The sequence below is a fragment of the Heliangelus exortis genome, chromosome 3 (genome assembly GCF_036169615.1).
Source record: "Heliangelus exortis chromosome 3, bHelExo1.hap1, whole genome shotgun sequence".
Taxonomy (NCBI): domain Eukaryota; kingdom Metazoa; phylum Chordata; class Aves; order Apodiformes; family Trochilidae; genus Heliangelus; species Heliangelus exortis.
The window spans coordinates 113,034,509-113,058,424 of NC_092424.1; the positions used below are offsets into that span (position 1 = coordinate 113,034,509).

At 44.7% G+C, this 23,916-nt stretch overlaps 1 protein-coding gene across 3 annotated transcripts in view; it reads left to right on the forward strand.

Moving 5' to 3' along the window:
• Positions 1 to 23,916, forward strand: part of INTS9 (integrator complex subunit 9) — a 90,287-nt gene that overhangs the window by 34,695 nt on the left and 31,676 nt on the right. For all 3 annotated transcript variants that reach the window (XR_011725457.1, XM_071742219.1, XM_071742221.1), the window contains exons 9-11: positions 2,920 to 3,031; positions 11,267 to 11,447; positions 14,489 to 14,549. Coding sequence is in view for 2 of the 3 variants with exons in the window: in XM_071742219.1 (XP_071598320.1) it covers positions 2,920 to 3,031; positions 11,267 to 11,447; positions 14,489 to 14,549 (354 nt within the window). In the remaining variant the exon portion in view is untranslated. The remainder of the gene's footprint in view (positions 1 to 2,919; positions 3,032 to 11,266; positions 11,448 to 14,488; positions 14,550 to 23,916) is intronic.

The following is a 23,916-nucleotide window of genomic DNA, read 5'->3' on the forward strand; positions in this document are numbered from 1 at the left end:
TTTGAGAGTTAGGTCAGGCACCATTAATTGCTCCCTTTACTTCTGTCTTCTGGCAGATGGGTGCTGTTGAAAATTTTGCCTCACCTTCTCCTGAGGCAGGAATTGCCACTTGGAGAACAGGAGCTGACAGCACAGGTTCATGCATGTCACTAAAAGCCTTTTAAGACATATTCTTTACATTAACCCACAAAAATCAATGCAGGCCCTCTCAGTGCAATGCCAGCTGAAATTATGTGTATCTAATGTGGCATAATCATGGTGCAGCTCATCCCAGGCAGATTCAAGATTATTTTTTATTGCATTATTGGCATTTCACTTTCACGGCTACGCTGCAGAGGGTCAAAGATTGCAATAAATCTCAGGTAACAGGTCTGGTCCTACAAGGCAGTGCACAGCATAAACTTCTCTTGAAGTTGATATGAAATTCCCCTGCATGTTTTAACAGAGCAAGATCTTTCTCAGCTACTTGAGAATGGCACTGAGGGACTGTGAGCAAGGAAATTAACTGTACAGGGGACTGCTGAGGAAATCTCTTCATGAATCTCTTCTGGTAAAAGTCTTTCCTTGTTGGTGAGACCAAAGAGTATGTACTGAGAATAAATAATCATAAAGTACCACTCAGCTGGCTAAAGTTGACCAGCTTTGGTCGAACAGCAGCCCAGAGCAAGTGTAAAAGATAACTTCTGACCCTAACTGTGCTGCATCTGCAGAGAGAGAAGTGGATTTTTCCTTTTCAAGATTGGATTATGCTATATATTGAGTATCAAAAATCATTGAATCACAGAATGGGTTGTGTTGGAAGGGACCTTAAAGCTCATCCATTTCCAACCCCCCTGCATGGGCAGGGACACCTCCCCCAGCCCAGGGGGCTCCAAGCCCCATCCAACCTGGGCAGGGATGGGGCAGCCACAGCTTCCTTGGGCAACCTGTTCCAGCCTCTCACCACCCTCAAATTCAAGAATTTCTCCCTAATGTCCAACCTCAGTCTCCCCTCTTCCAGTTTTAACCCATTTCCCTTGTCCTCTCCCTACCCCCCCGTGTCCAAAGCCCTCCCCCAGCTTTCTTGGAGCCCCTTCAGATATTGGGAGGTTGCTCTGAGCTCACCTGGGAGCCTCCTCTTCTCCAGGCTGAACAACCCCAAGCCCTCAGCCTGGCTTCCCAGGGAGGTGCTCAGCCCTCTGAGCATTTGAGTGGCTCTGCTCTGGACACCTTCCAGGAGCTCTGTGTCCTTCTGCTGTTGGGGACTCCAGAACTGGACACACAACTCCAGGTGGGGTCTCAGCAGAGCAGAGCAGAGGGGGAGAATCCCCTCCCTCGACCCCTGTCTGTGCTTCTTTTGCTGCAGCCCAGGACATGGTTGGGTTCTGGGCTCCAAGCACACCCTGAGGGCTCATGTTGAGCTTCTGCTCCACCACCCCCACCCCCAAGTCCTTCTCCTCAGGGCTGCCCTCAATCCTTTCTCCTCCCAACCTCTATTTCTCCAGGGGATTGCCTCCACCCAGCTGCAGAACCTTGCCCTTGGTTCTGCAGTTTGCAGGATTCCACTTCTCCAGCCTGGCCAGGTCCCTCTGGATGGATCCCTTCCCTCCAGCCTGGTAACTTCACCACACACTTTGGTGTCCTCAGCAAATTCCATCCCACTCTCCAGGTCACTGACAAAGATGTTAAACTGCTCCAGTGGCCAAGTTGCTGCACTTTTTCCTTGGACCACTTAATTGTTGCCCCCTCTGTGACATCTGTGAGCCACAGGAGAGACTGTGCAGATGTGAACTCTTGTGTCTCCCAGGAAGCAGACCTGATCATGGAGAGGTGTTTGTGATAGCAACCCTCAGCATTTAAACTGCATAATCCAGAATTGCACCTCTGGCTTTAGATCACCAGTGCAGCACAGACTGGAGAACCAGAGGCCATAACCCTGAAAACTTCTTTTTCACTTTAACATAGCTAAACCTCTAGCACAGTGTTCAAAGGATGTTGGAGAGGGGCATTGTTGCTAATCTGATTCACTAAGGGAGATTGGTAAACCAAGTCATGTTGCCTCTGTTATTTTAGCTCTGGTCTTGCATTGGGAGCACTGCTTTTTTAGAGAAGAATTAGGGATTTTTTGTGGAGTTGAATCTCTGATTTTTCACCTGTTTTAAGGAACTACTTGTCTGTTTGGCCTGGTATTATAGCTTCATTTCAAAAATTGATATATACAAATGATATACAAAATATGTATATTTCTTAGATAAATAAACATATTAAGGAATCTAAACTGATTTCTACCAGCAGGAGCCATTTACCATTTAATGTGAACAGACTTTCTGAAAAGGCCTGTGCAAACAATCTGAAATGAGTATTTGAAGTCCTGGTTGTAATACTGTGGGCAGAAAAGCAGACTTGACAGTTGAAAGAATTCAGATTCATACACCAAATGGAGAGCTTCAATCCCAACTCCTTTGCCACTCTCCTTACCTCTTCCAAAGAGAATCCAGTGAATGGTTGAGCCCTTGGAATCAAAGCTGACACCTTGATTTGCAAAGGGAAGGAAGTTGGAAACCAGTACAGCCAGCAAGAGGAATGCAAGTGTTAAACCTTCCTGACTGCACAGCCACATCCTCAGCAAATTACTGTCTGGTTTCCAGCTCCTAAGGCCATGCAATGATTAGTCTTGGGAGACTATTTGGAGATGGATCTGATTACAGTTCCATTGTTTGTTTTGGGCTGTAGTATGCAGGTAAACAGTTGTATGTGTTTTTATTAACTCCAGTTATATTTCCACAGATGGAAGTATTTCAAGTTCAACGTGTTCTATGTGTTCTCCTTCTTGGTCACTTTATCCCTTATGTATTGCAGTCCTTTTCATACAAAGCAGAGAAACCTGGGTTGTAACTCTCACATTACTGATTTTATTTCACTGTGCTCTTTATTTCACAGCCCATGGACCAAGCTTCTCTTAAAAACAGTGATGTTCTCATCCTGACAGGCCTTACACAAATCCCCACTGCCAACCCCGATGGGATGGTAGGAGAGTTCTGCAGCAATTTGGGTATGTCATTGAAAGACAACTTTTATACCATCTTTTTCATTACTTTGGGTGGGAAATAATTCAGAGATTCCTGGAATTGAATAAGTTGTCCAGCTATAGCTTCTGGCATAAAACTAGCTGTTTAGATTTTATGATGCTCCTGATGTCATTAATACAGTAAGTGCTCGGAGAGACACAAGTTGTACCTAAAATGTTTTGGAATGGAACAGGTATAATGAGATTTAATCATCTCCTGCTCTTGGTTTGCTAAGTATGTCACTTAGCTGCCAACAGACTACGTGTTGCCTAGGTTTTGGATATTGTTCCCAGCTGAAATATCACTATTTCCTTCCTGTGTATCAGCCAGCATAAAATCTTTACATGCTTTTTTATGACTTTCCGTTTTGAAAACAAGCACATCTGCTTCCCTTCTTACACCTGATTTTTAAATATATCAAAAGCAAACAGCCCAATCTCTGCTTAAAAAAAAAAAAATCAAGATATATTTATAGACCCCAGAAATATAAAACCTAATCAGACACTTTCACAGCTGGAAAAGCTGATAATTGCAAAGCTGTGATATCAGTGTGAATGGCAGCATTTTCCAGCCTATTTGGAATGTCACATCCAGTGCTGTTCTCTCCTTTTCTCCCCTTCCCCCACCTCAGTTCCTCTGTGCCCTCACCCTTCTGTCATCAAACCACTTGCTCATGTCTGTCCTGCTGTAGATTTCCTGTTCTTTCAGCAGAAATCTTCCCTTTATTTTAAACCAACTGCTTTTCACAAACAAGACTAGAAATCTTGTGATAGGAGGGTTGTTACAAAGGTTATCAAAAGCCATTAGAAGTCTAATCAGGGAAACCTTACTGTCAGCAAGTGTTCTGATCCCCATTACACACCTGGGAAAAATTTCAGGTCTGGTATTTAGGTTGCTTACCCAAGGCTGCTGAATAAGACTTGAGAACAAGAACTGAAGTGCAAACAATTCTTAGTCTTACTTTTTACATGTGAATACACCCTTGGAGAAATTAAAAAATCAACACCATACTTTGAGTTTTTTCTCAATTTAAAATCCTCATGCATGTTCACAGATTCTGGGTATCTGTGTGCTGTCCCACAGTCCCAGGATGAAAATGCCATGGTAGTGGAAGGCAAATAATACAAAAGTGTGGTACTTTGCTCCATCACCCACTATCTCTTAATCAAAACCAGATACTCCTGCTTAGGACATATTTCAGTTCAAACAGGAGTCACAGTTCCCCCTGGGGGATGTACAGGGTAAAATTATGTGGCGTTTGGTTGTTGTTTAGCTGAAATGATGAGTTACACTATCAGGATGATTCCTTGTAGTGGAGATACCTATTAACAGAGTGTGTTTTGGCATTTTATAAGAATGATAATCCTGGGTTACACCAAGGATACTCTCTGCCTACACCCTGGTTCCAGCAGGGGCTACAAGCAGATGTCTAGAGAGGAGCAGAACAGGACGAGCCTATCAAATATTTTACCTCCTAATCTCATAGCCTTCAACTACTTTTATTTCAGGAATTTCCTGATTCAGACATGACTGTTGTGTAGTTAGTAATGTTGAGTGAATTTCTCTTCCAGAAACTTGTTCAACCTCCCCTTGAAGCTGTGTTAATTCTTACCACATGTGATTTCCTTTCCTGTGATGCATGTGTTTGGAAGTCAGTGTGCTACTGTCTATGTTTTCATTGGTTTTAAGCATTTTTAACTTTATTTTTTTAGCAGTCACAGACAAGCTTTGGTGATCCTGTTGTGCTAGACCCAGGTGTGCTGTTCTTCTCTGTCCCTTCTGGACCTTTGGAGAGGTTCCTGTCCCCCTGACAGATACCTTAAACCACCAAGGAGCACATCAGAGCAGAAATGGGAGACTTTGGGGAGGCCAAGGAGTGGGATGTGTTACTCTGCTGCCAGCTCTGCTGTGCTCTAGGAAGCACCTTGGTGGTGTTTGAGCAGCAACAGCTGTGTGCTAAGTAAACAAGAGTGAAACTTCTTAGTTAAAATTGTTAGAAATTAAAGAAAGTCTTAGGGCTGTAGCTTGGGCCAAAGCCAAATCCAAAAGGTGAATGAATATAAATAAATGTGCTAACCTGGAGGTACAGGTGGGTGCTTATCTGCACGAGTTGTTCTGGTGTACAGAAACATTCTGAACTATTTTGAGGGCTTTGCAGGTCTTCAGGCCAGCTCCTGTCTTCAGTGAGACAAACTTAGAAATTAAAAGCTTATTAAAGCCCCAAAGAGTATACATGCTTGAAATGGGAAAAAAAAAATCTGTAATTTGAGTAGTAATTTGATAAAAATTCTTTAGCAACCCAGAGAACTTAAATAATTCTATGAATAAAATATTGGTAGAGCTGTCTTCTCTGTGGCAACAGCAGAGTTTACCCATCTACCCACAACATCAGGAGAAGAAAACAGAGCATCAGTTTGCTTTCAAATGTGTAAAAAAGTCCAAAAAGCAATGGATTACTGGGAAAAGAATGGAGTAGGCAGGTTGAGTTCAATAGTTTTCATGGGTTTTCCAAAATGTTCTGGGGACTTCACAAGAAGCTCAGAATGCACTAGGTAAAAACCCCTAAAACAGACATGGGAACTTTACCAAAACTGAGGTAACAGCATGTTTGTGAGTAAGTGTTGTGAAGCACAGGGATGGAAGTGTGAAAATTTCACCTTGATCTCTGTTTTCAGCCCAGCATGATGAGTTGTAGGTTCTGATTCCTGTTATTACCAAGTCACATGCATGATTTCCTCTCCACATGGTGTGAGCAGGGCTGAAACCAGGCTTTGTCACATCTCCAAGTCCCTCTCACTTGAGCCCAAACCTCTTTTTTCTGTGCTCAACTGCAGCATCTGCAGCTTGAGAAAGCAACTGGATTTTTACATTGCCTTGGGCATCATCAGCAAAATTGCCAGACTGTCTGTAGAGACAGTTTGTGATATTTTGTGTGTGTGCATGTGTTTATATAAAGCAGAAAAGAGCACAGTTTGCTTTTTAGGTGCCAACTTGACCTTGTGGTGGCAGCTGTTCCAAAAGCAAGTATCTCATTGTGAGTTGTAAATTGAAGAACTTGTTACGGAGCTACTGAAGGAGACTAAATTTAAAATGCCAAGATTATTATACAACTTTTTTCAAGAGAGTGCATCCATCAGTCACAGAGATAAATTGGGCTTTAAACAGCTTTCAGATCCACGAGTTCTCTTACTGACAATCATGGAAAGTTGCTGTAGTAGTGCAGAGAGCCAGACTGGACCTGCTGCTTGCATGGAAAACAATATACTTGTAAAGGTTTTCATCCCTGTTTTGGAGAAGCTGAGAGGTAATTCTTACCCCTTTATGGAAGCACTTAAAATCACTGTTGTGGTTTAGCTCCAGGCAGCAGCTGAGCCCCACACAGCCACTCACTCCTTCCCTTCACAGTGGGATGGGGAAGAGAACCTGAAGAGTAAAAGTGATTTCCAGTACCTGAGGGAAGGCTGGAGGCTGGGGAGGGACTTTTCCTGAGTGTCCAGTGACAGGAGAAGGGGAAATGGTTTTAAACTGCAGGAGAAGAGGTTCAGGCTGGATCTTAGGAAGAAGTTCTTCAGCAGGAGGGTGCTGAGACTCTGGACCGGATTGCCCAGAGAAGCTGTGGCTGCCCCCTCCCTGGAGGTGTTGAAGTTAAAGTTAAAGGTGTTCAAGTTAAGGTGTTCAAGTTAAAACTTGAAGAGGGGAGATTGAGGTCGGACATGAGGAAGAAATTCTATATTTTGAGGGTGCTGAGCCCCTGGTTGCCCAGGTTGCCCAAGGAAGCTGTGGCTGCCCCCTCCCTGGAGGTGTTGAAGTTAAAGTTAAAGGTGTTCAAGTTAAGGTGTTCAAGTTAAAACTTGAAGAGGGGAGATTGAGGTCGGACATGAGGAAGAAATTCTATATTTTGAGGGTGCTGAGCCCCTGGTTGCCCAGGTTGCCCAAGGAAGCTGTGGCTGCCCCCTCCCTGGAGGTGTTCAGGGCCAGGTTGGATGAGGCTTGGAGCAGCCTGGGCTGGATCAGAGGTGTCCCTGGGCATGGCAGGGGGGTTGGAGGAGATGAGCTCTGAGCTCCCTCCCAACCTCAGCCATTCTATGATGATAAAACTCATGGACTGGGACAAAAACAGTTTAATAGGTAAAGCAAAAGCCACATGCACAAGCAAACAGAACCAGGAATTCATTCACCACTTCCCAGTGGCAGGGAGGTGTTCAGCCATCTCCAGGAGAGCCAGGCTCCATCACACAGAGCAGTTACTTGGGAAGAAAAACACCATCATTCCAAACATCCCTTGCTTCCTTCTTCTTCCCCTATGTTTTTATGCTGGAGCATGATGGCATAGGGTGGGGACCATCCCTTTGGTCACTTGGGATCAGCTCTCCTGGCTGTGTCCCCTCCCAGCTTCTTGTGCACCCCAGCCCTACTCACTGGTGGGGTGAGAAGCAGCAAAAGGCTTTGACTCTGTGTAAGCAATGCTCAGCTGTAACAAAAAAGTCCTACAAATCTAAAACATAGCCCCATACTGGCTCTTATGAAGAAAATTAACTCCACCCAAGCCCAAAGCAGCACAAGTACCATCAGGAAGTAGTGCTGACCACAGCACACAGGAATAACACTGCACTGTGGGACTGAGAAGTGTATTCTAACCCAAAATACTGTCACAGAGAGCCTTGTCAGGGCTGGGATTCCCTTCCCAGTCCAGAGGAGAAGGAGCATTCACCAGCCCAGTTTCAGAGGTGAATCCCACCCAGCACATCTTTAGATGAAAGCCCTTCCTTCTCCCCCCTCAAAGGGAGGAGAGAGCATTCATCCTAACAGGCTGAAAAAACGATTTAGATGAGGGGATTGAGTCCATCATCAGCAAACTTGAAGATGACACCAAGCTGGGGGGAGTGTGGATCAGCTGGAAGGCAGGAGGGCTCTGCAGAGGGACCTGGACAGACTGGAGAGTTGGGCTGATCCCAACGGGATGAGGTTCAACACAAGAACCCCATGGGGAGCTCCAGGCTGGGCACAGAGTGGCAGAAAGGGAGCTGGGAGTCTGGATTGCCAGGAAGCTGAAGAGGAGGCAGCAGTGTGCCCAGGTGGCCAAGAAGGCCAATGGCATCCTGGGCTGTGTCAGGAAGAGCGTGGCCAGCAGGTCCAGGGAAGGGATTCTGCCCCTGTGCTCAGCCCTGGGGAGGCCACAGCTTGAGTCCTGGGTCCAGTTCTGGGCCCCTCAGCTCAGGAAGGAGATTGAGGTGCTGGAGCAGGTCCAGAGAAGAGCAAGGAGGCTGTGAAGGGATCCAGCACAAGTGCTGTGAGGAAGGGCTGAGGGAGCTGGGGGTGTTGAGGCTGGAGAAGAGGAGGCTCAGGGGAGACCTCATCACTCTCTCCAACTCCCTGAAAGGAGGTTGGAGCCAGGGGGGGGGGTTGGGCTCTTTTCCCAGGCAACTCTCAGCAAGACAAGAGGGCACAAGAGGTCTCAAGTTGTGCCAGGGGAGGTTTAGGTTGGACATTAGAAAGAATTTCTTTCTGGAGAGGGTGATCAGCCATTGGAATGGGCTACCCAGGGAAGGGGTGGATTCTCCATCCCTGGAGCTATTTCAAAAGAGCCTGGATGTGGCACTCAGTGCCATGGGCTGGGAACCACGGGGGGAGTGGAGCAAGGGTTGGACTTGATGAGCTCTGAGGTCCCTTCCAGCCCAGCCAATTCTATGATTCTATGGAGACAGACACCTTGGTACTTCAACCTGTGTCTGTTCAAAGCAGAGACAGAGCTGCAGAATTCCCCTTTCCTTATCATTTGCCACTCATCACTAACACACCTTCTGCTCTGCAGCCCCTCTCTTCCCTCCTGCAGCATCCTTGCTGCTGTGGATATAAGGATATAACTTCTCTTTCCTCCTTGCAGAATTTTTGGGTGCATAAGGAAGCAATGCAGATTCTGGTCCTGGAGGCAGAGGCTTAACTTGCAGCCCCTGCATGGCTTTGAAAATCTTGTTCTTAATCTCCTCATTCCTCTCTCTTCACATCCTGCTTGCAGATTGGATAGTTTAGACCTGCCCACAAAAGGGGGATAATGTAAAATCTCAGGTTCTAGACAAGTGTAAAATAAGTGATATTCATAGTCACAAATAGTTTAATGATACAGCTTGGTTGTAACCTGGAGAAAACCCAGGCAATAAACCCAGTACACTGTGATTATAACTGTGATCCAGAAGGTGTCTGACCACCAGTTGTTGTTGTGAGCAGCATGTACTAGAATCCTAGAATCATCTGGGTTGGAAGGGACCTCTGAGATCAAGTCCAACCCTTAATCCACTACCACTGTGGTTACTAGAATGTAATAGGCACTGACTGCAAAAAGGACTTAAGCACCTAAATGCATGTGATAAATCCTAGAGAGCCCATGCATTGCCCTGGGCTGCATAAAACCTTTAAGCTTTCAACCATCAAACTCAGCCTTGAGCACATAGGTGGGGCAAAAAGACCCTTAATGTGCTGATCCCATACCCCATCAAAGCTTGTCAATAAATTGAAGGTGAGGAAGTGCTTATGGTGAGATGTAATATTTGTGTTTTCAGGCTCTTTCACAGCTTTTTGTGTAATGCCTTGATGCATAATGTTAATGTTGCTGCACTGCAATTAACATCAATAGATGGTTTTACCCCATGCCCACAGATGAAAACCATAAGGTGCAACATTTTCATAATTCATTCTGCCAGAAGAGCAAGATGTTTGCTTTTTGGTTTTGCTGTTATACTCTCAATTACAGAGTTAAACATATTTCTCATTTTTCTTTTCCTCATTTTTCTCTAGTCCTGTGCTGTCTCCAGTGCATAGAGGTTTTAAGTTTTTCTTGTATTGAAAGGACAGAAACATTTAAGAGTTTTTAAGAAGGAGAAACATTCACCCACCTCTTTCTATCTTCAGGGGCTGTTTGCAATAGCCACATCTTTAGCCATTCATCCACAGCCCTGAAAACTGAGCTCAGAAGAGTTTACCACGTGTAGTGCTTTAGCCCAGACCTGTGAACTCTTGTCCTTCCCCTCTGGTGGACACTTAGTAGATGGAGCAGGGTTTGTTTTGATGGTGACACTTTTTTGTGTCCCTCATTCATCCCAATGTGTCAGTGCAAGGCTGCCCTCTCGTGTCAGGAGCTTTCATAGAATCATAGAATCCTAGAATTGGCTGGGTTCGATGGGACCTCAGAGATCATCAAGTCCAACCCTTCATAGAATCCTAGAATCCTAGGGGTTGGAAGGGACCTCGAAAGATCATCTAGTCCAACCCCCCCTGCCAGAGCAGGGCCCCCTAGAGTACATCCCCTAGGAACGTGTCCAGGTGGGTTTTGAATGTCTCCAGTGAAGGAGACTCCACAACCCCCCTGGGCAGCCTGTTCCAGGGCTCTGTCACCCTTACAGTAAAAAAATTTTTTCTGATATTCAACTTGAACCTCCTGTGCTCCAATTTACACCCATTACCCCTTGTCCTATCACTGGTCACCACTGAGAAAAGCCTAACTCCATCTCCCTGACACTCACCCCTTACATATTTGAAAACATTGATGAGGTCACCCCTCAGTCTCCTTTTCTCCAAACTAAAGAGCCCCAGCTCCCTCAGCCTTTCCTCATAAGGGAGATGTTCCACTCCCTTAATCATCTCAGTAGCTCTGCACTGGACTCTTTCAAGCACTTCCCTGTCCTTCTTGAACTGAGGGGCCCAGAACTGGACACAATACTCCAGGTGTGGCCTCACCAATGCAGAATAGAGGGGGAGGAGAACCTCTCTTGACCTACTAACCACACCCTTTCTAATGCACCCCAGGATGCCATTGGCCTTCTTGGCCACAAGGGCACATTGCTGGCTCATGGTCATCTTCTTGTCTACCAGGACCCCCAGGTCTCTTTCACCTACACTGCTCTCCAGCAGCTCAGCCCCCAACCTATACTGGGACATCAACCCTTGATCCACTTTGCATCTGCTCTGGCTGCTGAGTGACCCCTCCATCATCCCCCAGCTGATGGAGTGAAATCATCCACTCCTCCAAGCCTTGAGAAGGCAGAAAGTGAATGTATTTAATGATCAGAAGTGTTCCTCCAAATTCATATTCACAATGTGTTCTGCTGAATTTCATGCAATTGCTTCTTTCCACACCTTGTGTAATATTTGAATTACAGGAGTTCTGTTAAAAAGTTTGAAGATTAACCTTGTTAATTGATTTTTTTATTTCCTCTCTCCCTTAGCTATGACTGTCCGGAATGGAGGGAATGTGCTGGTTCCCTGTTACCCCTCTGGAGTGATTTATGACCTGCTGGAGTGCCTCTACCAGTACATTGACTCTGCTGGACTCTCCAGTGTCCCTTTTTATTTCATCTCACCTGTTGCCAACAGCTCCCTTGAGTTCTCCCAGATCTTTGCTGAATGGTAGGTGTCAAAGGGCTGCTTCATCACCTCTGTTCACACAGAGCAGTGGTACAGAGGTGCATGCAGGTCTCCAGTTGATGTTCCAGTACTTACAGGGGGCTACAAAGAGGATGGAAACTCCCTATTTACAAGGAGTCCCATGGACAAGACAAGGGGCAATGGGCACAAGTTGCTCCTGGGGAGATTCCAGTTACAAGAGGAAAAATTTTCACTCAGAATTTTCACAGTCAGACATTGGAATGGTCTCCCAGGGGAAGTGATGGATTCCCCACTTTGGGAAGTTTTAAGCCTCAGCTCAGCAGGGTGCTGGGACATCTCAGATAAATAATAATATGAGAAGGGTTGGACCAGGTGAGCCTTGAGGTCCATTCCAGTCTGACATTTTAGGATTCTAGGATTCAGGATTCTATGAATCTGTGGGGTTTTGGTACTTGCACTGATAATTAAATGATGTTCCTGACTTCTGCCTATCCCTATTTGTATGTTTTATCCCCCAGAACTATGCTGTGGTCTCTCCATGTGAGTGAAATAAATTTTTCAGGCTTAATTTTGCTGAGACAGCAAGGTATTTTCATGGCTAAAAAAGGCCAACAGAGCACTGCCAGCAGGTCAGGGAAGGAGATCCTTCTGTGCTCAGCACCAGTGGGGCTACCTGAAAAATGCACTGGGCTCCCCAGTACAAGAAGGGTGTGGGATTACTGGAGTGAGGCCAGCACAGGGGCACAAACAGGGAGAAGCTGAGAGAGCTGGGACTCTTCAGCCTGGAGAACAGAGGGCTCAGGGGGGTCTTAACAGTGTGTAGAAATACCTGGGGGGAAGAAATGAGGATGAGGGAGCCAGAGTCTTCTTAGTAGGGCAAGAGACACAAATTAAAACACATGAAATTCCATCTGAGTGAAAGAAGCACTTTTTTACTGTGAGGGTGGTCAAATACTTTGTGCAGAGGGGTTGTGGAGGCTTTATCTGTGGAGACACCAAAACCCAACTGGACACAGTCCTTGGCAGCCTCCTCCAGCTGGCAAATCTTGGGTTGGACAACCACAATCATTCTGAGCCATGGAGTGGAGAACCCAATCACTTAGAGCTGTTCCTAAATTCTTACAAGTGGAAACATGCTCTAGGTTATTAAATAGAGTAAGTAAGCTTTTCCTCCCTTTCTTTGTCTGATTTTTTAAGTCTAGTGTCCAGAAAACCAAAAAATAAAAGGAAATTTTGAATTGTGAAATTGTGAAATGATGCCTCAGGAGAATCATAAAGAGGTTTGAAACCTGGTGAATTTTAATCACATTACTTCCAGCAAAAGTAAGGAAATCAAGCCATGGTGTCCTGGCCAAATCTCAGTGCACTCACCAGGGTGTGTTGACTCATACAGTTTATAGTTGAACAACTCTTTGGTTTGTATTTACCTGGTGATTTCACTTCAGTAGCAGCTGAACTGGTAGCTGCATAGGTCTTATTATTAAGTAGCAGGAATGTTACATATGCTAGATGGCTCATTTTGTCTTTTGTCTCAATTTTGGCACAATTCTGACACCCCAAAGCCCCCAGTTTTAAATTTTACTGTGCTTATATTCAAAAATCAAACTCAACATTAACTGATCTCCAAACACTTAAGTGTAAGATCAGTGTTTTATGTACAAGGAAATGGAGTCAGAGTCTGAATATCTGTAAAACCCAGGTTTGGGGTCAGGGATTCTAGCCTACCAGTTCTACTGTGCAGTCAGCTAAAAGAAAAATCCTGCTCTTCGTATCTTAGACTTTATCAAATTTAGTTTGCTCCAGGCTTATTGCTTTATAATAAAGTGAAAAAAATATAAGAAGGGCAATGTTGCCCAGAAAAAGCCACCAGGACAGTGTCACTACAGATAATTGTGATGTCACACAGGACTCTGACAAATATCTTTTTTTAAACTTCTGTAATAGGGTGAATCATGAGTCTGGCTAGAGCTAGTCAACAACTTTCAGTATTTATGTTTTATTAATAAATGATTTATGAAAAATAGCAGGTAGCAGTGAGCATTGTGCCATGGTGAGCTGCAGTTTACCAATATTGTAGCTGCAATGAGAAGATGCACAGGGGAATTAGAGTGTAATGAATAGAAGGATGGAGTCACTGCTGAGAAGTAGGATGAGGCAAGTGGAATTTTTCTGTTGGCAAGCAATTTGTCTTTGTAAAATGGTGAGGTCTGGACTAAGAAATGACGTGGATGTTGAGCTACAAATTTGTCACCAACAGCAAAGGAGTTCTGTTATGTCCTTTCATATGTCTTGCTCCTTCTGTATGTGATCTCCCCATGACTGAGTTATCATTTTTATCAGTTTGCCCCTGTGCTCAGCCCTGGGGAGGCCACAGCTTGAGTCCTGTGTCCAGTTCTGGGCCCCTCAGCTCAGGAAGGAGCTTGAGGTGCTGGAGCAGGTCCAGAGAAGAGCAAGGAGGCTGGGAAGGGATCCAGCACAAGTGCTGTGAGGAAGGGCTGAGGGAGCTGGGGGTGTTGAGGCTGGAGAAGAGGAGGCTCAGGGGAGACCTCATCACTCTCTCCAACTCCCTGAAAGGAGGTTGGAGCCAGGGGGGGGTTGGGCTCTTTTCCCAGGCAACTCTCAGCAAGACAAGAGGGCACAAGAGGTCTCAAGTTGTGCCAGGGGAGGTTTAGGTTGGACATTAGAAAGAATTTCTTTCTGGAGAGGGTGATCAGGCATTGGAATGGGCTGCCCAGGGAAGGGGTGGATTCTCCATCCCTGGAGATATTTCCAAAGAGCCTGGATGTGGCACTCAGTGCCATGGGCTGGGAACCACGGGGGGAGTGGATCAAGGGTTGGACTTGATGAGCTCTGAGGTCCCTTCCAACCCAGACAATTCTAGGATTCTATGATTCTATGATCATGTCCTCTAAACAGACTGGAAACAACAAAAAAAGAGGAGTGATTTTGCACCTGAGCCTACAGAGCTGAAATGGCCAGAAGAAGTTTAACAGTAGGTGGCAGCAGATACCGCAGGATGGTTGCAGTTCTCTAACCCAGATTACTTGCCTTTTCTTTTAAAGGTTGTGTCATAACAAACAAACAAAGGTTTATCTTCCAGAACCTCCTTTTCCCCATGCTGAGGTAAGTAAACCATGGTCTTGCTGTTTGTTTATGATCACAGAGTGAGTGGGTTTCTGGAAAGCACTCCTGTGTGGCTGTGGTTTTACTGATGAGCTCTTCTACAGCTATTTAGCAGTTTTGTGTCATTATTCATACAAGTTTAGGTGTTTTTTTGCTCATTATTCATAGAAGTTTAAGTGGGTTTTTTTGCTTTTGCTTTCTGTGATTAATTTGAGAGCATGGGGGAAAAATGAATGATGGTGTTCCCTCAACTCAAAAATAATAATGAGGTTTATTTAGGCATGTAACTTGCATCTGCTCTCCTCTTCTACTTCTTTCCCCCATGGAAGGCTGTCTGGCATACACATGGTTGAAATGTTTGCCCTTATCAAACTGCAACCACAAATATTCCCTTTGTCCTGGCAGTTTATTTCAAAGTCTGTAAAACTAAGAACCTGTTATCAGGGATGGCTTAGTCACCCCAGCTCCACTCCTAAGCTGAAACAGGCACCCTGTTGTCTGCTTAAGGTAAAATGGTATCTTGAAAGAGAGGTTTGATATAAAAAAGGTAAAGCTTGCAGCACTGAGTGGTATCATTGGTAACTTTAAGTGAAATTACTTGAGCTGGCATCTCCATGAAACAGAGGTAAGGTTCCTGTCTTTGGGGAGGATCTCTCTGCCTTATTATTTTGAGGGAATCTTCCCTGCAACAAAATAATAACTTGAGGGGAAGTTTTAGCCAACCAGACATGACATAAATATGGTATAACTCATAACATAAATATGGTATAACCTTCAGAGTTACCTCACATATCAAGAAAGAAAATCTCTTACTTTTTGTGCTGGGAACAGGTAGATTTCCCACTAAAATAAATGAGAGGCAGACTGGGAAAGGAAGAAATGGGACTGGTATAATAATTTTGTCTACATCCCACTCCTGTGAAACACTGGGCCTTTTGAGGCATGCAGTCTCAGGAAACTCTTTTAGTCCCTCTGGTCAAAACTGATGAGATGTGCTGAGTGGCCTTTGCAGGTTTAAGTGTTGAGAGATTAAATGCTTTTTCAGGCACTGAGGTTTTTTTATCTCTGAAGTACCTCATCCAGGGACTTGTTCTCAAAATTGTCATTGCCCATATAGATCATATCTATCATCTGTAGGTACTTCAAAGGCAGTGTTGGAAGCCAGACCTGACCAGAAGCCCTTACTCCTTCCAGATGCTTGAATACATTTGACTCAGGATGCACAGTGAATTATGCATAACCTGTTACAGGAATAATGCAGACTGCAGGGCAAGCCACACATTCACCACTTTTTTTTTTTTTTTTTTTTTTTTAAAAACCAAAATCATTCACACCAATAAATCAATTCCAAAGCCTGATCTCTGTGTACAAGACTGTGTAGCCATGCTGCTGCTTTCTAATTTCCCCTGCATCTCTGCTTTCTGGGCTGTTCTTGTTGATCCACAGTGGTGTTGGTTTCACTGACAGTCTGTATTTTACCAGAGATAGATACTGCTTCAAATTTTCAGTTCACAATATGCACTGAAACTGGCAGGTTTAGAGGAAAACCTTTCCAAAAATGAGAATCCAAACATGCAGCTGTCAAAGATTGGGTTAATTAACTCAATTTGTATGATGGGTCTTTGTGTTTACAGAGTGATAACTGCATGCTTTAATTTTTGGGACATTTTGTATTCTTCACAGATCTGTTGGTGATGAGATTTTTCCCAATTATTGTTCAGCTCTTGAGACATTCCTCTGTGCTTCAAGTGTAGATCAAGGTAATTACCTAGGAAAGAACTCAGAGCAGTGGGTGACAACAGATCCCTTCTGACAAGACACAGTGCACAGGGGGAGCAAGGTGCCTGGTACATCTTCAGACTTAGGCTCAACAAGGCCAAATCCTACAGGAATGACCCAGGAAGATAGGGACTTTTTAGCATGAGATGTAAAAAGAGCTTTATTTAGACCAATTGGTAGGAAACCATTCTTCAGCTTCTTACAGTTTTGCTTAAGGGTTGCCTTAAATGTGCTAAATGCCAGAATTTAATGTGTACACACATCCTTATAGCTCCCAGGCTCAGAAATGGCTGTAGCCCTTAGGCATGTGAGCACTGCACATCTCACAGTGAGCTGTCTGTCACAGCTCAGGTTGTGGCTTTGGGTCTTCACTTGGAATTCCTGTGTAAACACTGGAAAGTGGAGCAAACATTGGGAAGAGAAGTAAGCTGCTGTAATACCTAATGATTCATATCCCCATACCATGATGGACTGAAAAGGTCTCTTCATTCCTAATTCCTGACACATACTGGTTGGGTTTTTTTCAAAACCAGTTTGTATACTGGGAGGCAGAGGTATATAAGTACTCTTTCAAACACCTGGCTAAAATCAAAACCAAGTCTTACCCAGGCAAACAAAGGCTGAGGCAGCTATTTCATTCATTTGTTTCTTAAGTTTATAAATTTATAAATCACTGGAGTTTAGACACGTTTGAGAACACTGGATCAGGGCACTCCTTTCTGTAAGAGGCATGGTTTGGGGAGCTGGATTTAACCAATCAAAGCACGTTGAGATTTCTGTAGATGACTGACACACCAGCACAGCACCAAGATGTCCATGTCAGGTGCCCAGGCTCAGCATCTGCCTTTGATTCCTTGCTGCTGACATCCTTTCACTCCTGCAATTCTCACCTGCCTTGGGCTGCATCCCAGTTTGCTGGTACCTACAGCCAGCTCTGGTTTCATGCTGTTCCTAAGGCAGGGGAGAAAAGCTGGGTTTTTTTTTTCTTCTGTGAAATACAGTGTTGGAGCAAGCAGTGTAAACAGAAAGGGGACAAAATCTTGCAGCTAACACTGTATTGTGGAACTTGTATAATGTGAAACATCTATATAACCTCTTGTCAGGACAGTTTTTAACAACTGTGTGATTTATTCCTTTGCAGAAATTCCTGTTATACCTATGCAAAGAATATCTGCCATAGTGCTCTGGCAGTGTCATTTTACCAAGCCAATGATCTTAATCATTGGTCATTAATAATTGGTCATTAATAATAACCTGGCCTGACTAGCCTGTCCATGAATCATAGAATCATAGAATCATAGAATTAGCTGGGTTGGAAGGGACCTCAGAGCTCATCAAGTCCAACCCTTGATCCACTCCCCCCATGGTTCCCAGCCCATGGCACTGAGTGCCACATCCAGGCTCTTTTGAAATATCTCCAGGGATGGAGAATCCACCCCTTCCCTGGGCAGCCCATTCCAATGCCTGATCACCCTCTCCAGAAAGAAATTCTTTCTAATGTCCAACCTAAACCTCCCCTGGCACAACTTGAGACCTCTTGTGCCCTCTTGTCTTGCTGAGAGTTGCCTGGGAAAAGAGCCCAACCCCCCCCTGGCTCCAACCTCCTTTCAGGGAGTTGGAGAGAGTGATGAGGTCTCCCCTGAGCCTCCTCTTCTCCAGCCTCAACACCCCCAGCTCCCTCAGCCCTTCCTCACAGCACTTGTGCTGGATCCCTTCCCAGCCTCCTTGCTCTTCTCTGGACCTGCTCCAGCACCTCAAGCTCCTTCCTGAGCTGAGGGGCCCAGAACTGGACACAGGACTCAAGCTGTGGCCTCCCCAGGGCTGAGCACAGGGGCAGAATCCCTTCCCTGGACCTGCTGGCCACGCTCTTCCTGACACAGCCCAGGATGCCATTGGCCTTCTTGGCCACCTGGGCACACTGCTGCCTCCTCTTCAGCTTCCTGGCAATCCAGACTCCCAGCTCCCTTTCTGCCACTCTGTGCCCAGCCTGGAGCTCCCCATGGGGTTCTTGTGTTGAACCTCATCCCGTTGGGATCAGCCCAACTCTCCAGTCTGTCCAGGTCCCTCTGCAGAGCCCTCCTGCCTTCCAGCTGATCCACACTTCCCCCAGCTTAGTGTCATCTGCAAATTTGCTGATGATGGACTCAATCCCTTCATCTGAATCATCAATAAAGATATTAAACAGCACTGGGCCCAACACCGATCCCTGGGGGAATCGGTCATGCCATCAGTCTAGGAGGGAGCAAGGACTTGGACTTGAGGCTTCCAGGTACCAAGTTAGAGCCTTAATCAGCAGCCAACCTTTTGTCTTCGGTCTCTTTCTAGATCTGTGACTCCACAACCTCACCAGTAGTAGCATCTTACTGGTGCTTAATGGGTTTTTTAATGAGTATCAGAACCAGACATTGAATGATCATTTCCACTAAATGGGTTGTTAGGGAAGAATTGCTTTACTGGTTTTTCAAAGAAATGGTAGGCTTGTACCATGTAACCTGTACAGAAATTGCCCATCAGGAAAAGATGTGTTTAACCACTCAGTTGTTGGAAGAAAAAGAGGGAACTACTCAGGCATATCTCTTAGTTGTTAGCAAGCATTAATAACATGCCTGGCATCATCCATCAGAAAGGGACAGGCCAGGAAATAAGCTTCTAATTATCTATGAAACAGGTCCAGCCCAGCATGCTGTCTGGTCTGGCAATTCAGTGTCCTTGTTAGCTTTATAAACAGCAAGATTTAAAAACATACAAGGCAAAAAGTCCCCAAGATCTTCATGTAATCTCTTGCAGCACTCAGTTCCACTGGTGCCTGATGCTTATTAGAGAAGAACATTTAGTTCCTTGAATCAGTTACTGGTTTATTTTGCATTTCACTTAATTATCTCTTTACTATTGTTACAAGATGATAAATAGAATCTTCACAGAATGTGAATCTTTATCTTCAGAATCTTTATCTTCTTTACAGTTATTTTTATTTCATCTTACTCTCTTTACTAGGTGGTTTGAAGCTTTTTCATTCTCTCTGCATGGAAATTTTCCAGATTTATGATTTATGCTGCTTCTCTTGCACTCATTCATTTTTCTGCTGGGCTGAATAAAACCAGACACACTCTTTAACTCTGCAGAGAACCCAAAATTCTTCTACTCCCTTCTTGTTATTTCGTCTTTAATGCAGTAGTGGGTGTTCATCATATCTCTTCCTGCATAATCACTGTGTAGGATTTATTGTGCTTTGGGGTGGCAATTTGTTTCCTAACATCCAGCCTGAGTGAACAGGGATTACTTTCCCTCTGTTACAAGCAGGGAATGTGGTCTGAAGTTTTTAAGGCTTGTAGGGGTGGATTTGGACATCAATTCCTACCAAAGTTAATATGAATGGAGTGTCCAAGCTTTTGAAGTGTCATCTGCAGCCTTGCACAAGCTGAAAGAGCATTTTAAAGGCATTTCTGTGATTGCTGGGGTAAGAGTTGCTGGAGGGAGGTAGAATCTGAAGCAGGAGTGCTGTAGATTCCAGCCAGTGATTTCCTGGGAGGAAAACTGGGGAAGTGGATTGGAGAACCAGTTAGGGAAGGGATGGGTTCCCCTGTGGCTGGCTAACCCCTAGGCTTAAACAAAAGTTCAGTTTTTCAGCAGCAATTATTGTGGTGGGGAAAAGAGGAGAAGGAGCTCAAACTGAGGTGACTTAGGAAGCTTCTGCTCAGTTTGAAAATGGGAGTTCCCAAATTTTTGTGGATGCAGCAGGCTGGCTGAGGGAGGTGATGGCTTTGACTCCCAAAGCACTGTATCAGTTACAGTCTAGAAGCAGCTGCTGTCTGAATGGGCTTAGATTTAAGCTCCTCAATACTCCTGTGGAGCACAGATCAGTCTCTTTTTTTTTCTTTAGGAATGTTATTCTGATATCTCAGAACCAACTTGTGGTGTTTTACCAAATTCCTTGAGGGCACAGGAACATCCCCCATCCTAACACAGCCCTAGCTGAGGAATTAACCACCTCCCCAACCATTTCAGAAGGAATTATGGATTGTACAGACTGCACCATCCCTTTTGTGGAAGTAAAGGCTTTGTAATTGAGCACTTGAATTGTTCTAGCAAGGCAAAATGAGAAGCTTTCTCTCCTTTTCCTTTCTGTTCTGTCTTTACATAAGACAATTTCAGGCTACAAGTTAAGTGAATCCAGGCTTGTTTAAATGTCTGCACCAGAGAAATTTGAGAGGTAATTTATATTGATCAGTATTTGCTAGTGGAGGAAGAATTTGGATTTGCTGTCCTCTTATTAAGGATTCTGCTGGCAGCATCTGAGAGAAATGGCTGGGAAAAGTATCTTTTTCTGTCTGAAAATAGCCAGGGTGGGAGTAATATTGATTCTGTGGTCTAAATACCACCATTTGTCTCCTTCATCTTTGCTTCTCTCCTCCATATGCCAGTTTCTGTGTATCACATTGAAAGCAATAAATACTGAGAAGGGGGTGATTGTATAGAACTGTGTTTTGTCTTGCAGTGTTGTATAGAATTAGGGCAGAGTTGGTGTTGGTCTTGGGAAGGGAGTGAAGGAGGTGAAGTAATAAATGCTTGGCTTGCTCATTGATAAGAAGCACATCTGTTCAAAATTTGGGATAGGGAACACAGACACACAGAGGCACAGTAAATAGCTGTGTATTTTGACTTGCTTCAGTAAAGGGTACACAAAGGCTCTGGAGATTTATCCTCTTTATAGCAGCAGTTGTTGACCCTGTAAATCAAGTTTACCACCTTAAAGGGAGGCATAACCATTCAGGAGTTTAAAAAAACACAGCTCTCCTCGGTCTTGGTTCAGTACTTTACCACCCTCTGTCTCTTAAACTTTCAGTCAATAATCGTTCTTTCTGTAGAAGGATGCTCTGAATGTTGCCTCTGGTTTCCAGAAGTCAGCCCTGGTCTGAAAATATTGGATAACAGAATGCCAGGCATCAGTTTGGAGCCAGGCTTGCTACAGGTTGGTTGGTAATGCCTGTTGTGCTTATACAACCCATCTCATCAACAACCCCATGCAGTGCCACAGGCTGGGGGCAGAGTGGCTGAGAGCACCCAGAGAGGGAGCTGGGAGTCTGGATTGCCAGGAAGCTGAAGAGGAGGCAGCAGTGTGCCCAGGTGGCCAAGAAGGCCAATGGCATCCTGGGCTGTGTCAGGAAGAGCGTGGCCAGCAGGTCCAGGGAAGGGATTCTGCCCCTGTGCTCAGCCCTGGGGAGGCCACAGCTTGAGTCCTGTGTCCAGTTCTGGGCCCCTCAGCTCAGGAAGGAGCTTGAGGTGCTGGAGCAGGTCCAGAGAAGAGCAAGGAGGCTGGGAAGGGATCCAGCACAAGTGCTGTGAGGAAGGGCTGAGGGAGCTGGGGGTGTTGAGGCTGGAGAAGAGGAGGCTCAGGGGAGACCTCATCACTCTCTCCAACTCCCTGAAAGGAGGTTGGAGCCAGGGGGGGGTTGGGCTCTTTTCCCAGGCAACTCTCAGCAAGACAAGAGGGCACAAGAGGTCTCAAGTTGTGCCAGGGGAGGTTTAGGTTGGACATCAGAAAGAATTTCTTTCTGGAGAGGGTGATCAGGCATTGGAATGGGCTGCCCAGGGAAGGGGTGGATTCTCCATCCCTGGAGATATTTCAAAAGAGCCTGGATGTGGCACTCAGTGCCATGGGCTGGGAACCACGGGGGGAGTGGATCAAGGGTTGGACTTGATGAGCTCTGAGGTCCCTTCCAACCCAGCCAATTCTATGATTCTATGATCTGGGGGTATAAAAGAGTTGTACAAATTATTACAAATTTAGTCCCCTTAATGATTTGTGCAATTTTGTTGAACCTGTTTTGCAAGTCAGCTCCATATATTTTTTATTAGGTAATTAGAAAAGCCTTTGCTCTACACACTAAAATCTACCAATCAGCTGCTTTATCTCTGGAATGAACTGAATGTCTCTAAAGTTGCTTCTGTAGCTTTTCACCCCTGCTGTTCTCACCTACCTGTGAGAACCAGGGATTCTGAGCTATGGTATGGAGCTTCAGGAGACATATTATAATAGGATCTTTTAAGGTAATTAAAAAAAAGAGGACAAACAAAAAAACCCAAAGCAAAACATCACCACACCTCAGGACATGGTGCTCAGGATGCAACACATGTCCCTTTTCCCTCCAGAGTGAGCACCCCCAGTTAGAAGCAGTGCACCCCAGCATTAAGTAATAAAAAGGGTGATTAAAGAATGCCCTGCACACAAACCCTGAGGTCCTGAAAACTGGATTAGAGATCCTGTGTCTCTCTACAAAGGAACAGCAAAGGATTTGAAGCTTGCAAAATGCTTTGAAGAGAAACAGCTTTTATGTTTTTAAACAGTGAACATTTGTATAGGTAGAACAGGCTGCAGAGAATGTTTTTGCATGTAGAGTGCTGCTCTCACGTCTCAGTAAAGATTTGAATCTGTGTACAAATACAGATAATCCTAAGGAACCTGTGAAACAAGATGCTGGAAGAACAGTTTGTGATTTTCAGAAGTGTGTTATGTAAATCCTAGCTGTAGAAACTTAACAAGCTACTGCTTCCTGACAAAGTTTTGCCCTGTCACACATCCCATTTATTATTTTAAGTAGAAATTGTCCCCTTCCTCCAGTTTACCTCATGAAACTGCTTCTGCAGCTTTGGGTTTGAGGCTTTTGGCTTCCCTCAAAAGAAACAGGGGCCATTTCCTACCCATTCTTTTAAATGCCAGTATTTGATGGGATAAAATTTGTTTTGCCCGTTGTCTAATAAACTGCAGTTTTTATTATGGAAGCTAAGTTTAGATTCTAAATACTGCACACCAGATGTGTTAATCAGAAATCTTTACCAGTCTTAATTGCAGAGATGTTTTCCAGATTCAGTGCATAATAACTGCCAGAGCAGTTATTGAATGATTTTTTTTTTCAAATTTCCTTCTTGAAGATTAAATAGGAATTTGATATTACTAGGAAGATGCAGAAAGTGCAGTCTCCTAGATGCTTCCTCCATGATCCAAGGATCCACATGGAGATCATGGGCTGTGTCTGTTCACCTCTAGTTTCCACCTTACATCAAACCTCAGTCTCACTCCATTCCAGCCATCCACACATTGCACAACAGTTTTAAGCAGGACATGTGGGAATGCAGAATCACAGCAAAATATTTGCTGCTGGGAACTTGAAGGAGACCAAACTCAAGGAAGCAAAGGAGAAAGATCAATATTGGCACCTGTATGTGGGCAACTTCCTCTTATTGAAGGGGGCTTGAGGCTAAGTTTGTACATTGGCTGTTCTAGCACCAAAGAATATTTTTATGTCATGACATCTGGAAGTTGATTAGGGTTGATACTTTTGTTTAGTGAACCTAAATTCAGTAAAGAACATAACTGTGTAAATCCTAAAGGTCTTCGTTGTGCAGAAGTTGTTAAAAGCTTAAAGATACATGAGAATTCTCAGCTTTCTCTTCATTTCCATGTAGGCACTTGAGTCAGATCTTAGGATCCAGAGAAAGGCCACAAAGCTGCTGGGAGGGCTGGAGCAGCTCTGCTCTGGAGCCAGGCTGAGAGAGTTGGGGGTGTTGAGGCTGAAGAAGAGAAGGCTGC